The sequence below is a fragment of the Somniosus microcephalus genome, chromosome 16 (assembly GCF_052327205.1).
Source record: "Somniosus microcephalus isolate GS21.2 chromosome 16, FLI_Smic_1.0, whole genome shotgun sequence".
In the NCBI taxonomy this organism is placed as follows: Eukaryota; Metazoa; Chordata; class Chondrichthyes; order Squaliformes; family Somniosidae; genus Somniosus; species Somniosus microcephalus.
Window position 1 is genome coordinate 50,630,424 of NC_141002.1, and position 15,719 is coordinate 50,646,142.

At 43.7% G+C, this 15,719-nt stretch overlaps 1 protein-coding gene across 2 annotated transcripts in view; it reads left to right on the forward strand.

Annotated features, from left to right (window-relative positions):
- Positions 1–15,719, forward strand: part of b4galnt3b (beta-1,4-N-acetyl-galactosaminyl transferase 3b) — a 192,976-nt gene that overhangs the window by 106,769 nt on the left and 70,488 nt on the right. The window contains exon 3 of one of the 2 annotated variants that reach the window (XM_086009008.1): positions 1,293–1,358. The exons of the other annotated variant lie outside the window; for it this stretch is intronic. Within the exon in view, the coding sequence (XP_085865134.1) occupies positions 1,293–1,358 (66 nt within the window). The remainder of the gene's footprint in view (positions 1–1,292; positions 1,359–15,719) is intronic. 2 annotated transcript variants of the gene reach the window in all.

Consider the following 15,719-nt stretch of genomic DNA (forward strand, 5'->3'; position numbering starts at 1 on the left):
TCCTCTCCCTCCCAGAACCACTACAGGATTCTCCTTGTCCTCACCTTTCCATTAGCCTCCACATTCAACGGATCATCCTCCGCCACCTCCAGCGTGATCCCACCACCAAACATAGCTTCCCTCCTCTTTCAGCATTCTGAAGGGACCGCTCCCTCCGCGACACTCTGGTCCACTCCTGAATCACCCCAACACACCCTCACCTTCCCATGCAAGTGCAGGAGATGCTACACCTGCCCTTTTTTACCTCCTTCCTTCCCGGGGCCCCAAACACTCCTTCCAGGTGAAACAGCGATTTACTTGTACTACTTGCAATTTAGTATACTGTATTTGCTGCACACAATGCGGTCTCCTCTACACTTGGGGAGACCAAACTCAGATTGGGTGACCACTTTGCGGAACACTTCCGTTCAGTCCGTAAGCGTGACCCTGAGCTTCCGGTCGCCTGTCACTTTAATTCCCCTCTCCACTCCCACTCTGACCTCTCTGTCCTCGGCCTCTTGCACTGTTCCAACGAAGCTCAAGGAACAACACCTCATCTTTCGATTAGGCACTTTACAGCCTTCTGGACTGACCATCGAGTTCAACAATTTCAGACCATAACTTCTGCCCTTATTCTTTCACATGGCAGCTGTTGATGATTCTGCCATTTCCATTTACAACTCTTCTAGACTCCTCCTTGTTTTGTTTTTACTCCTCCTTGTTTTGTTTTTACATGTCCCATTACCATCTCCTTTTGCGTTGTACTTTTTGTCATTTAATCAGTCCTGCTTGCCACCCTATCAGACCTTCCCTTTTGTTCTTTCCTCCCCTCCCCTCTTTCCCTGCCCCTGCGCTTGTTTAAAATTTGTCCTATCTTTTTCCAGTTCTGACGAAAGGTTGTCGACCTGAAACGCTAACTCTGTTTCTCTCTCTGCAGATGCTGCCTGACCTGAGTATTTCCAGCATTTTCTGTTTTTATTTCAGATTTCCAGCATCTGCAGTTTTTTGCTTTTGTAATACATTTTCATGACCATGCTGTTCAATCCAAACGCTCCTATATAACACTAAACACATTTACAAAAGAAAAACCAAAAGGATCACTCAAAATCTTAACGTACAGGACTGCCCATACTTAGTTATGATCTGTTCCTTAAACCAGCAGTTTAATGCAGCACAGTCGCTGCTCTAGGGCACTGGGGTTGCAGCTGCATCTGGATAAGCATGCATTACCTGTGCACAGTGTCATGCAAGATGTATTAGTTTGTATTGAATTTTGTGAATGTAAAACCTGGGATGAATATTGTTTGTTTCAGGATCCTGACAGCAACCACCAGCAAGAAAATGATGAATTGAGTTTTGCTGAAGTGTGGAAATCAGAGGTGAGATGGGCCACAGTATAAATAGATTGGCTGGCTTGAAGACTGATATGCCCAATTGGTGCAGATGTTGATAATAAACCACAGAAGTGAAGCTTACAATATTGACAGCTTCTGACCTGCAAGATCATGCAACAGCTTAGTAACACATTTTAACTTCTATATATGCTTATAATTGTGCAAGTCCCAGTTTCTATTTAAACTGTGATCTGAGCATTCTCACAATGCAACTTAGATGGTGGTACAATCACTGAGACACCAATGACCCTGGTGAGATGGTTGCCTGCCCACAGTAGGGTGAGACGTGTAGTTACTATGGGATAAGATAATGTGCACTATTTATAGCAGATTTTGTCCTTGTATTAGGAATGCGCTTGATTCTGCTGTAGCGGGGAACGAACATCTACCTGCCATATAGTTTATACTGGTGGTGGTTTTTATTTCAGGGTTTTGGAAAATTGGGTTATTCTTGCAACCAAAGAGTGGTTATATTTTTTAAACTTCATCCAGATATTTCTCCACCCCAGAGACCACTCCCTTAAGTGAGACCTTGGTCCCAATGAACCAGAGTATGAACTTACCAAGTGTTAACTTGGCTTAATGGCAGTACTCTTGCCTCAATCAGAAGATTGTAAGTTCATTGGATTTCATGTAATTTAGGCCAGTACATCAGTGCAACCTTGTTAGAGGGCACTATCTTCTGGATGATATGCTAATTAATGTGTCTTGCTTGCTTTGGAGGATGTAAAAGAAATAGTGGTGTTATTTGGGTGGGGGGGGGCGGGAAGGAAGCAAGCAAGCAACTTCCTTAGGTATCCTGATCAATATTCCTCCTTCAACCAGCATGACCAAAACCGATTAATTGGCCATTAGTTGACTAGCTGTGTGTGGACCTTCCTATGTGCAATTTGGCTGTCATGTTTCCCTACATAAATATAGTAACTACACTTGCAATATATTGGTTGTAAAGAACTTTTAGATGGCCTGAGGATGTGATAAGCTACTATATAAATGTGTTCTCCCTTCCTATGTGTAATATTTGGTGATGTAACGCTGCTCAGCTGTGGAACAAAAATCATTGCTATTGTAACTGGATCATTAAATGGATCATTGAATTGACATGGTCCCTCATGTTTTCTAGTCGTCAGATAACAGAAAAATAAACAGTCCTATCAAACCCTATGATTTGAGTGTTATAAACTACAAGTCACGTTTATTAAAATTCACTGGAACATAGAATGTTTAATTTACAACTCCTTGGATATACAAAAAATAAATAAGAGCTAACACTTTTCTATCTCTCTTGGAATCTGGACCAGCATAGCATAAAACCTATACATGACATTTTATCTGAATAACACCAAGCCTTTAGCTGTGTGACTCTTATCTTGCTGAAACCGGGAGAGACGGTTGTATCTACATGTCATTAATAAATCACTTTCTCTTGGAGGCGATGGGGGACCCAGGTGCCAATTTAGGTCAGCAGAGACTGGAGTAGATGGGAGAGTGGGACTTGGTGTGGAATAGGATAGGAGCAGCAGGAAGTTGAATGAGCGGAGGCGGTCTTTGTGCTGACAGGATATGGGGTTGGAAGTTCAGCACTGGGTCACATGTATCACCTGAGGTATCGAACAGTTGGCTTCAACCTGAGACAGTGGCCCGGTGAGGGTACAGTGTTTGTTTATGGTGGGGGTCAAAGACCATGCTTTCCAATGTTTAATTGGAGGATATTACAGCTAAGCTAGGACTAGATGTTGGACGAGCAGGCTGACCGTACAGCGGCAGTGGAGGAGTTGAGAGAGGTAGAGTTGGGTGTTATCAGCATGCATGTGGAAGCTGACCCCATGTCTTTGGGTGATGTCAAGGGGCACTTAACATGACTATGGGACATCTCCCACCATGCAGACCAGGTTGCTTGAGTCCAAGTTTCACAGGCCTTTGAAATGAAAGGTACAAAGGTAGCTGGCAGGCTCTAGCTTAACTGTCTCCTGACAGATACAAGACTCGAATCCAATTACACCAAAGCAAAATACTGCAGATGCTGGAAATCTGAAACAAAAACAGGAAATGCTAGAAATACTCAGCCGGTCAGGTAGCATCTGTGGGGAGAGAAACAAAGTTAATGTTTCAGGTTGATGACCTTTCGTCAAATCCAATTCTGAGCCACTATCTCAATTGACTAACTTCAGAATAAAGCAAACTGCCTATCTACCCTAAGTCTATAGGAGGGCTTGCTTCTCCATAATAGGTTTTGCCTCCACCAGACCACATTCTAAATGGAGTTAAATGTGGATTCATAAAAGTGATTTTAAACCCAGTCACAACAGAGAAGGGCTTTGCAATTGGGACTTCTGTCCAACAGTCCCCTGCCGTTACATACAGGAGCAGATCACTTAAATATCAATTGGCATTGCTGGAGTGAAACTCTCATGTAACATGGGTGCTTTGTGCTGGAGGGAGGAGGTAGAAATTTCAGGTTATGCATTTAGAAACTGGGATTTACAGGAGTGCAGCAGCGAGCTGTTGGAGCAGCAGGTGCGTTGGGAACATCCTACCAGAGTGAATTTAAAATCAGTATTAACAACAAATAGCTCCTTGGAGGTTTTATGAAGCTTTTAAGGAATATCTTCAACTGGAGAAGCAGCCAGAGGGACCCAAAGATGGGAGCAGTCCATTGGAAGGATGCAGAAAACAACTTCTATTTATATAGCGTCTTTAACCTAATAAAACATCCCAAGGCACTTCACAGGAGCGTTATCAAAAAAACCCACAAAACATCAGAGTATAACCTTCAGACGCTTATAGGTGAACAGCAGCAAAGGAGAGAAAGACGGTTGGTGCTCTTGGGAAGAAGCCTCAAAGTGTCTTGCATGCCATGTGCAGGGAGGCAGTGGTGTGTCCCCTCACCAACCCAGAACTGCAGACCAGTGCAGGGGAAAAGCTCAATGACCCGATGAGAGCAGGCAAGGTAGCACTCTGGCCAGTGTCTCTTTTCTTTCTGGGACTCCATGGGCACCACGCTATTGCGCACCCACTAATATTTACTGCTCAAGTCTTCCTTCACTGCACTGTGGTTCAGGGGTTCACTAACACTTCCTCCTGCAATATATGTTGCCATCTGCTCTTACCAGGATAGTTTGCTTGCAGCAGCTTAAAAACCCACCTTACTTCAACAGGATTCTTCCAGCAGATCTTTAATATCAGCTATTTGTCACCACTTAGGGGGTATCCATAATGTGTGAATCTTCATCTCATGCATTCACTATTGTTACAGATGAAAAACAGTTGACTGAAGGAAGAATACTGCACATTACAGAGCTAATGCTGGTGCTGTGATGTGTACTATATTGAAGGAATTGGACTTGACCTTAAGGCAAGGGAAAGGAAATAAGGACGGTGGTGAAAAAGGGAGACAGTTAAATGGACTTAATTGATTAGTTGCATTCCAATTTCCCCCTTGGAGCCAGTACTGAGGAATCCTTTTGAGTGACAATCTTCCTGATATTCCACACCATGCTTCTGCCTCCAAAGCAGTTGGGGCCACCTCCCCAGGAATCTCCATGTCCAGGCCATTTTCGGTGGCAAAGCACATCAAGCTATCACTGTGTGTAGTTAATAGAGCATATTGCAGAGCCCCTCCTGATCAATGCAGACAATGAAAGCTCACCCCCCCCCCCCCCCCTTAAGACTGCTAGAGTTCACTCAAACGACAAGTCCAGTAGAAGCATATGTCTTGTTATAGAGCTCCTCAGCTTCTGTTCTTGCAACTCACCAAGGGATCATTATCCATGGCAGAAAGGGGTATGCCTCATCACCCAAAAGCCTGCATCGCTTCACTTTTCTTGAACAGATCAGGGAAGCTGAAATTGCTGAGGACGAAGGCATTGTGACCATGTCCAACAAATTTGACATTCATGTGGAGAATTCTTTGTCGCTGGTCACACATTCTCTGAATGTTCAATAAGTGGACTCCTATTCAGAAAGTTCAGAGGGTTTACTCTAGGAGCACAAATGCAACAAGCATACCTAATATTTCATTATACACTCTGGGAAAACCAGCACCATGATAAAAACTGTGAGGCACCATCATGCTGCCACCTTGTTGTCATGTCAAATTAAATGAACTCCAACTCTCCTTAAGAATAGTTGCCAATGACTGGATGAATACATGTCTGTATAGCACCTGGGTAATTTTATACAGGCCTCATGAACCCATGTGGCTGCTTGAAAGGAGCCAGTGGCAGAGAAATTTTGTGGTAGTAACTTTTCGGGCAAAACCTGGCATATTTTGTGAACCGTTCGCTTCTCGTACAATGTTCCTCACTGAGATCTCCATGAGATCTGCGTGGTCTGTAAATTCCATGGGAAGGGAGGGATGATATCTTGTGGAATACATACTTCTCAAATGCTGCCTCAGTCTCCTTTCCTCTGTTCTGTATTGCTGCTCCTCCATTAATATAGTGAAAGGGGATGCAAATTAGGAATCCTATAATGCGGGCTCAACATCTTCCTGCGGGTGGGAACAAAACAGTTCCACAAGCATCAGCCACCCTCCTGTGCCTTATCCATGTGGCTGTACTTCACACAATTAGCTCAGCAGATATCCCACTATATCGAACATCACAACCCAGTCTGATTTTTTTCAATACTGAGAAGCCTAATTCAGTATCTTTCTCTATCTAAGGACACTGAGGGCTCTAACACCCTAACTTGGCATTGAGAGCATACTTTTCGTAGGTTCTACAGCTCATTATCACTCTGGACAGTAATTTGCCCATAGCCAACAGGGAACATTGGTGATCATTCTCTTTATGCAGATCTGGGCAGTAAGTGTTGGTAAGCTACTTGACTGTAGCATCACAATCAGCCTGCTCTTGTTATTCTTTAATGTCCAGAAATATTCCAGTAACAATCAGAAGTGGGAAATAACAACAGAAAATGCTGGAAAAACTCAGCAGGTCAGGCAACATCCGTGGAGAGAAATTTGAGTTGACGTTTCGGGTTGGACCCTTCTTCAAAACTGGAAAGAAAAGAAACTAGATCGGAGGCAGGGCTGCGATCGGACAAAAGAATAAAAGAAACAAAAGAAGTAAAAGAGATTAGAAGCTAGACGAGATGGTAATAGGCTGAGATTAGGTGTAAAGTGTACTGGCAGGGCAAAAGATAGCTGCCAGGTGTGAGAGAGAAACAAAAGGAAAGGGGGGGGGGGGAAAAGGAGTGGAACAATTACAAGAGAAAATGAAATGGGGGCCGAGCTTATGATCTGAAATTGTTGAACTCGATATTGAGTCCGGAAGGCTGCAGACTGCCTAATCGGAAGATGAGGTGCTGTTCCTCGAGTTTACGTTGAGCTTCCGTGGAACAATACAAGAGGCCAAGGACGGTGAGGTCCGAGTGGGAATGGAGCGGTGAATTAAAATGACAGGCGACCGGAAGCTCGGGGTCACCCTTACGGACTGAACGGAGGTGTTCCGCAAAGCGGTCACCCAATCTGCGTTTGGTCTCCCCAATGTAGAGGAGACCGCATCGTGAGCAGCGAATACAGTATACTAGATTGCGAGAAGTACAAGTAAATCGCTGTTTCACCTGGAAGGGGTGTTTGGGGTCCTGGACAGTGGGAAGGGGGGAGGTATAGGGGCAGGTGTTACATCTCCGCTTGCACGGGAAGGTGCCAGGCGAAGAGGAAGGGCTGTTTGGGGTGATAGAGGAGTGGACTAGGGTGTCTCGGAGGGAGCGGTCCCTGCGGAATGCTGAAAGGGGAGGGGAGGGGAAGATACGTTTGGTGGTGGGATCACTTTGGAGGTAGCGGAAATGCCGGAGGATGATCCGTTGAATGTGGAGGCAGGTGGAGTGAAAGGTGAGGACAAGGGAAACCCTATCGTGGTTCCGGGAGGGAGGGGCAGGGGTGAGGGCAGAAGTGCGGGAGATAGAACTGACATGGTCGAGGGCAGTGTCGACCGCAGTAGAGGGGAATCCTCGGTTGCGGAAAAAGGAAGACATGTCTGAAGCACTGGTGTGGAAGGTGGCGTCGTCGGAGCAGATACGGCGGAGGCGGAGAAACTGGGAGAATGGAATAGAGTCCTTACAGGAAGCGGGGTGGGAGGAAGTGTAGTCCAGGTAGCTGTGGGAGTCAGTGGGCTTGTAGTAAATATTGGTCGATAACCTATCCCCAGAGATGGAGACGGAGAAGTCGAGGAAGGGAAGGGACACTTCCGTTCAGTCCGTAAGGGTGACCCCGAGCTTCCGGTTGCCTGTCATTTTAATTCACCGCTCCATTCCCACTCGGACCTCACCGTCCTTGGCCTCTTGTATTGTTCCACGGAAGCTCAACGTAAACTCGAGGAACAGCACCTCATCTTCCGATTAGGCAGTCTGCAGCCTTCTGGACTCAATATCGAGTTCAACAATTTCAGATCATAAGCTCGGCCCCTATTTCATTTTCTCTTGTAATTGTTCCACTCCTTTCCCCCCCCCCCTTCCTTTTGTTTCTCTCTCACACCTGGCAGCTATCTTTTGCCCTGCCAGTACACTTTACACCTAATCCCAGCCTATTACCATCTCGTCTAGCTTCTAATCTCTTTTACTTCTTTTGTTTCTTTTATTCTTTTGTCCGATCGCAGCCCTGCCTCCGATCTAGTTTCTTTTCTTTCCAGTTTTGAAGAAGGGTCCAACCCGAAACGTCAACTCAAATTTCTCTCCACAGATGTTGCCTGACCTGCTGAGTTTTTCCAGCATTTTTTGTTGTTATTTCGGATTTCCAACATCTGCAGTATTTTGCTATCGCATCAGAAGTGGGAACCCTGGTTATTCCTCTCCCAGCTCAGGAAAACCAGGAAGAATAGTAGAACTCCACTGCCAGCCAACTGAGTTTGGCTAATTAAACCTGGAACCTTTATGGTTTGCATGGTACCACATCAGGTGATGAATTTACCCACTGAACCAATGGGACAGCTCCAAAGGAACTCGTGATGGATGTTGACATCACTGAAATTAATCTACGGTCTCATGGCAGAGTAATCTCTAGCTTTAAACCTGCAGCTTACCTTACTGAATGCATCAGAGCCACTGTTTACACCTACATATTGCTGAATGTTTAGCTTTTGAAGGAAAATGGTGCCATATGACTATAGCTGTTGGCCAAGAACTGGGTGGGCAACAGATGCTGTAAATAATGCAACGTCCCTCATCAATTTAATTAAACAAGTACACTTGCCATCTGTTTGATTTACAACTGGAACAAGGTCACTCTGACATGCAGCTAACGCTGAAGCAGTAAATGAATTGTTTTTGATTGTATGTATGTAAGATAATACACTCTAATGCACATGTCATGGCAAGCCTTGCCTACCAGTGCAAGCTAGGACTATTGAATAACCCCATCTTGGTCACGTTCTACTGGTTGTACACAAATGGGCTATATGGTTTCTTTTGTACTACTGCCCATCCGCAATGAATTTTGACGGCATCCAGATTGACCATTGTAAGTAAGGTAATAGCATTCCTGCATTCATACCAGAAGGAGTATAACCAGTTAATTGGAGAGTGCCCTATCTTGCATAGGAATAAAAGCCAGTTTAATTTACTGCTTCAACACTAGGTGCAATCTGGGGTCACATTGGTTCAGGCAAAATACAAAACTCCAGATGGAAGCGACTTTTTTTTATTAGATTGACAGAGTGTTGTATTATCCAGCTTGTGTGGTTCTTCCAGTTATTGGCCAACATCTAGAACTCTGTGGAGCTTTTACCCACAAAGCTAACTTCAGCAGGGAAAGGACGCCCATAACACCATTTTTGATCACTTAAACTAGTTCTAATAGGGCTATATTTTGCTCCATTTGCTAATTTTAGCAAAAGATTAGATGTGAATATAGGATGGTCTTCCCCACTTTATAGTCACATCTATATTTTTGCTAAAATTAATAGAGGAAATTATAGCCCACAATGGGGAATTTGAGTTACTTGTTTGGAATAATCTACCCAGAATAATTATGCTTTGGACTTCTTAGTGGGAGAAGTCGGTTCGTTCATCATTTCACTGAAATTATACTCTTCCCCTCATTCCCCCGCCACCCCCTTCCTGGATGTTTGATTATCTTGGCTGATATATAGACCATTTATAAGTTTGAATAAACGCCTTCAGAAAGAATTCCCACATCTTCCTAAACATGAGGAGTGCTATAGAATTACTCGTTAATGTGCTTTCCTCCTTTCTCCCACCCTCCAACAGCTGTTCTGCTCTGTGTCCAAAACGGCTGAACTGCTCAGTAGAATTCAATGTTGCTGCTATTGCAACACTCCTGCTGTACTACAGTAGTCATTTGCTTGATATCTTTCAGATGCTGCATTAGGTTTTAGAGATTAGAAAGATAATCTCACCACCATCCTTATTTTCCAGGAAAAAAACTGGGTTTTAGAGTATTATGGAAAATGTAGTATTTTGACCTATGTGCTTGTTTTACCATTTTGTTTTTGCCCTAGAGATTTCTGTTTAGTTCTGTTTTAGGTACAACTATTAACAGAACCTAATTGTAGAAATGGTGTTTATGGTGAATTTGCCTCATGCAGCACCTATTTTAAATAGAATCTGGAATTACAGTACAAAATTAGTAGGTCCTTTTCATTGAAACGATGGAGCAGAGATTTTCACTAACCTCAGATGATGAATAGTGGCAGGTGCAAGGGTTTCAAATAACTAGCTGCACTTAACTTGAGTCATATGTAGCAACAGCAACTGTGTTGACGGTAGTTATTTGCTGTACACATTTTATAGACTATGTGATCTTTGAAGTAAAACAAAATGAAATCCACTGAAGCTTTGAAAAACAGATTTCTGCCGCCTGAGAATATTTGGCCGCTGTGTTGGAGATTACATACTTGGTCGGAATTCAGTGTAGTTCTGGTTATGTATTTCAGCTGAAATTGAAGGGGGAGGAAAATCTGTTAGTCATTGTAGACAATCGTTGATTTTGTTAAGTTTATTTTTTTCAGTTATGTGCCTTTGTGGTTTATTTACAGCAGGGGTTCTCAGTCACACTTTGGAAGGCCTTAAACTAATTATAAAAAGCACCCAGGGAGTCCCCACCAGAGAGTCCGAGAGAATCCAGCAGGGGGGCCATCACAGTTGTACTGTATATTACAATAGTCCATCGGTGTACGGTTTCTTACAATTATAAGTGCAATGATGTAATAATGTGTGTGGGAGATTGCAAAAATAAAGAAGCAATTCATGATGCGTCCTGGCAGCTGAGGCTATGTAATAAAATGAGCAAGTAAATGGAAACTCAGGTCAACCCAGATTTCCTGGAAAACTTAGGCATAGTAAAAAAAATACTGACTGACTTCAGAGCAGTGGAAGAGTATGATGTGCATTAATTTGAGATTTGTTCTAATTGAAGAATAGAAATAAATCACATTTTGTTGCTAAGCAGTCATTCTTAAAGTGTTGATGCTCAAAGCATTTTATTTCATCCTCAATGTAAGTCTTCTAAAAACTTATTTTTCTCCCTCGAGAGTTTGGGTAGAGGATCTTGTCCAAGCTTGTACAACTAGCCACATGGGAGCAGCCAGAGGTGACTTCTCCAAGCTCTTCCTCTCTCTCTCTCTTTCTGTAAGCACCTGCCTCTGATAATGAGTTCTGAACAATGTCTTTACAATTAAAAACTGGCATTGCTGTGCACTGGACATCTCACAGTGTGAAACACTACAAACACCAACACAACTGAGAGAAAAAATGCCTGATCTCAGTATTTCTTAGCCACTTTTGTACTGGTGACAGGCATCCATAAACTAGTTCCTTGGCTTTACCAAAGTAGCTTCCTTTTCCTAGGAGCAGAATTGTAGACCCAGTTTTTCATTTGACCTATACTACTGCTACTGGAATAATTGAGTTGGTATGAAAAATATAAGAACATAAGAATTAGGAGCAGGAGTAGGCTATACGGCCCCTCGAGCCTGCTCCGCCATTCCATAAGATTATGGCTGATCTTCGACCTCCACTCCTTGATTCCTCTAGAGTCTAAAAAAAGAAGCCCAAAAATATTTTTATCTCAGCCTTGAATATACTCAATGATTGAGCCTCCACAGCCCTTTGGGGTAGAGAATTCCAAAGATTCACAACCCTCTGAGTGAAGAAATTTCTCCTCATCTCAGTCTTAATTGGCTGACCCCTTATCCAGAAACTATAACCCCTAGTTCTAGACTCTCCAGTCAGGGGAAACAGCCTCTCAGCATCTACCCTGTGAAGCCCTCTCAGAATCTTGTATGTTTCAATGAGATCACCTCTTATTCTTCTAAACTCCAGATAATACAGGCCCAATCTACTCAATCTCTCCTCATAGGGTAGGCTGACCATAGGTCCCCGTTTTCTGGGGCAGTCTCCGGATTAGGTACTGTGTCACCAGGCAAACAATGTCCCCAGAAGAGTTCCTGGTTCAGAAAACTCACCCGGTATAGAGGCTTTGTTTCACTAAACGCGAATGTACAGAAACCCTGGGGGCAGATTCTTGGCCCTTTGCCGCCCAGTTTGAGCTCTGGAATGGATTCCAGGAGCCGGTTGAATGGAAGCGACGATGGCAGCCCCACCTTCCCACAAGAAAAGGCCCCATTGATAGCTTGGGCCACAATGCACTCTGGGGGATTGAGTCACCTGACCTGTGTTTCGGCCAATAGTGACTGGCCGGAGAGTAGAACCTCTGAAATGTGCGGGAGAAGCTGAGGGTGAGGTGAGAGCTGGTGGGTGAGTGGGTTTACTTTACCTCAGATTAGTATGGTGCATCGTGTTTTTTTTATTGAAATAAGGCAACCTCTAAATTCTCCCACTGGGAAGAGGTTTCTGAAACCTTCTGAGACAGTGTTTCACACCTTATATGGAAAATCTCAGTCTGTTTGGAACAGATTTAAAATTGAGAAATTAGAAGTTAGGGTATTCGGGGACGAGTATAGATGGTATAGAACTATTGCTAGAATACACGCAAGATTCGAGATTCGGTGTAAAGTGAAAATGATGTTGTCTCTACACGTATTCCACTAGCAGAAGCAACAAAGTCGTCATGCCGGTTTTCTTGAAACGCGTCCTGGCTACTTTGCTGTGCTCCCACCCTGTGTGTTCCCGGATTCGGTTTAGAAAATATGGTCACCCTCTCATCCCAGGAATCAATCTAGTGAACCTTTGTTGCACCCCCTCTAAGGTAAGTATATCCTTCCTTAGGTACGGAGACCAAAACTGTGCACAGTACTCCAGGTGTGGCCTCATCAACACCCCACATAATTGCAGCAAGACTTCCTTACTCTTGTACTCCAAGCCTCTTGCAATAAAGGCCAACATGCCATTTGCCTTCCTAATTGCTTGCTGTACCTGCACGCTAACTCTCTGTGTTTTGTGTACAATCCCTCTGAACACCAACATTTAATAGTTTCTCACCATTTAAAAAATATTCTGTTTTTCTATTCTTCCTACCAAAGTAAATAACCTCACATTTCCCCACATTACATTCCATCTGCCATGTTTTTGCCCACTCACTTAACCTGTCTATATCCCTTTGCAGACTCTTTAGGCAGGATTTGGGGGCAGGACTGCTGCCTTCCGGGTTCTAGTCCCGCCCTCAGCGACGTCCGACGCACAGACGCTATTTTCCCGATTGGACTTGTTAAGCCCACCCTGCGGGCTTGCCGGCCAATTAAGGGAAAGCCAGTGTCAGATGATGTCAGTTGATGACACTTCATCTGTCGGCTTTCTTAAAGTGACAACCATTTTATTTTTGACAGATAATCTGTTAGTGTTTGACAGCGTTGAGGTGCTGTCAAACACTGACAATCACTATACAAAGGTGAGCCCTTGCCCCATGGCTCTCCAATGACTCTCTCCTTAGGCTAAAACAGATGGCAGCTGCAGGTGAGGGTACAGAAGTGATCTGTCACTTCTCCCAATTAGGTGAGGCCACACAAACACTTCAAAGCTTGTCACCTACAGAAAAATCTAAACACATTAAAAATGACTTTCCCAACATTTCCTTACCTCTGATACTCACCAGTGTTCCATTGCATCCTTCACACCACTTCTGCAGCTGTTATCGTTACACAAACATAACAACAGACCCACATCATTCCTCGACGTCGGGAAGCCCGCAGCAGAAGTCTCAAAATGGGAAAAAGCCTCTTAACTGCCTGTTAACAGTTAAGTGGCTATAATCCTCTTCCCATCGCTAGGAGTCAGGTCCCTGCGCAAATCAGGTACCCGACTCCCGGGAAGATTGGTTGGAGGCGGGTTGGGAGCGGGTTCGGGTTTGATTTTCCCACCTAGCTATGTATCGTCAACAAAATTGGATACGCTGCACTCTGTCCCTTCATCTAAGTCATTAATATAGATTGTAAATAGCTGGGGCCCAAGCACTGATCCTTGCGGCACCCCACTAGTTCCAGCCTGCCAACCTGAAAATGACCTGTTTATTCCTACTCTGTTTTCTGCCCTTTAAGCAATCCTCTATCCATGATCTTACCCCCTTACCCCCAACCCTATGAGCCCTTATTAGTGGCAACAGTGGGAGCTTGTTCACAGATTTCAATCTACTGGATTCTGGCCTAAACAGGCACATATAAAAGTAGTTTTGTAGCCTAAAGCGTTTAAAAGTTTTGCCAAAATCTAGGTAATATAAGATTATTTTGTGATTAGAGTGCATTAGCATGCAGCACTGCAGCACTCTCGGATGTAGCTGGCATTTCCCATCCTGTTGAGTTTAACCCAATCCCAGCTGCAGTGATGTACGTGGAGGAGACAAGTCATCTCCTTGTGAGGGGGATGAAGAAAGCTGAAACAAATACCTGAACTTACAACATCATATCATGTTGAAATGGCTCAAAGCATTTCACGCAACAAATTAATTTTGGAGTTTAGTGACTTAGGTAGCCAAAAGGACCATTGGACTGCTCTCATGTGTCTCCTGCTGGCTGGGCTGAAAAAAGCATTGGTGGCCTGGAACAAGCCATTTACTGCTCCTGTTGGATATGAGGGGAAGCACCAAAGGGAGAAGATGAAAAAAAGTGTGCACGCCCTGAAAAAAGTTGTGATGAGGTATTTAAATTAAGGATGTCACACATATTAGTGAGTATGCAAAAATCTTGACTCATAGGCACCCGAGTACATGAAGGTATTCCTCCTGAGTGGGCGTTTGTCTTGAAATCCTAGCAAGATATCCACAGGCAAGCCATCCCAAGGAAGCAAATAGCATTTGTCCGAAATGGGGGAAGGCCTAAATATAATTTTATTTTTAAAATAGTCCATTTCCACAAAATCCATTTGGATATCATAAAGTTGCACAGCAATGACAGCTTTTTAATTTTAAACATTTGTCTCGACTCATTGCATAGAAAATACAAACAGGAAGAGATTTGTCAGTTTTGGAAGCATTTGCTGACAACAGTAATCATTCATTCTGCTCATATTATAAATCGTTTGGCCATTTTTTTGAAGATCTGCCCAGCACACCAGTATTAGAATAGAATATTGTGCCTGTACTGGCTCTTTGAACGAGCTGTCCAATTTAGTCCCACACCCCAGCTTATCCCCCATAACCCTGCAAATTAGTCCTCTTCAAGTACATGTCCAATTGCCCTTTAAAAATTCCTATGGAATCTGATTCCACCACCCTTTCAGGTAGTGCGTTCCAGATCTTAAGAACTGAAGACATTTCTCCTCATTTCCCATCTAGTTCTTTTGTCAGTTATTTTAAATCTATGACCTCTGGTTACTGACCCACTTGCCAGAGGAAACAGTTTCTCCCTACTTGCTCTATCAAAACCCCTCATAATTTTGAATACCTCCATTAGGTCTCCCCTTCTCGGCTCTAAGGAGAACAATCCCAGCTTCTCCAATCTCTCCACAAAACTGAAGTCACTCATCGCTGGTATCATCCTGGCAAACCTCCTCTGTAGCCTCTCCAGGGCCTTGACATCCTTCCTAAAGAGTGCTGCCCAGAATTGCACACGATACACAAGCTGAGGTTGGACCAGAGATTTATAAAGGTTTAGCATGACTTCCTTGCTTTTGTATTCAAAGACCCTATTTACAAAGCCAAGTATGCCATTTGCTTTCTTAACCGCTTTCTCAACTTGCCCTGCCACCTTCAAAGATTTGTGAATATGCACCTCCCCAGGTCCCTCTGTTTTTGCAACTCCCTAAAATAGTACAACTTAGGTTATATTGCCTCTCATCAGTTCACCCATTTCACCAGTCTATGTCTTTCAGAAGTCTGCTACTATCCTGCTCACTGTTTGCTACATTGCCAAATTTTGTTTTGTCTGCAAACTTCGAAATTGTACTCCCTATTTGCTATAATTTACATAGGTGTTGATTCTTGTCCATGTTTTC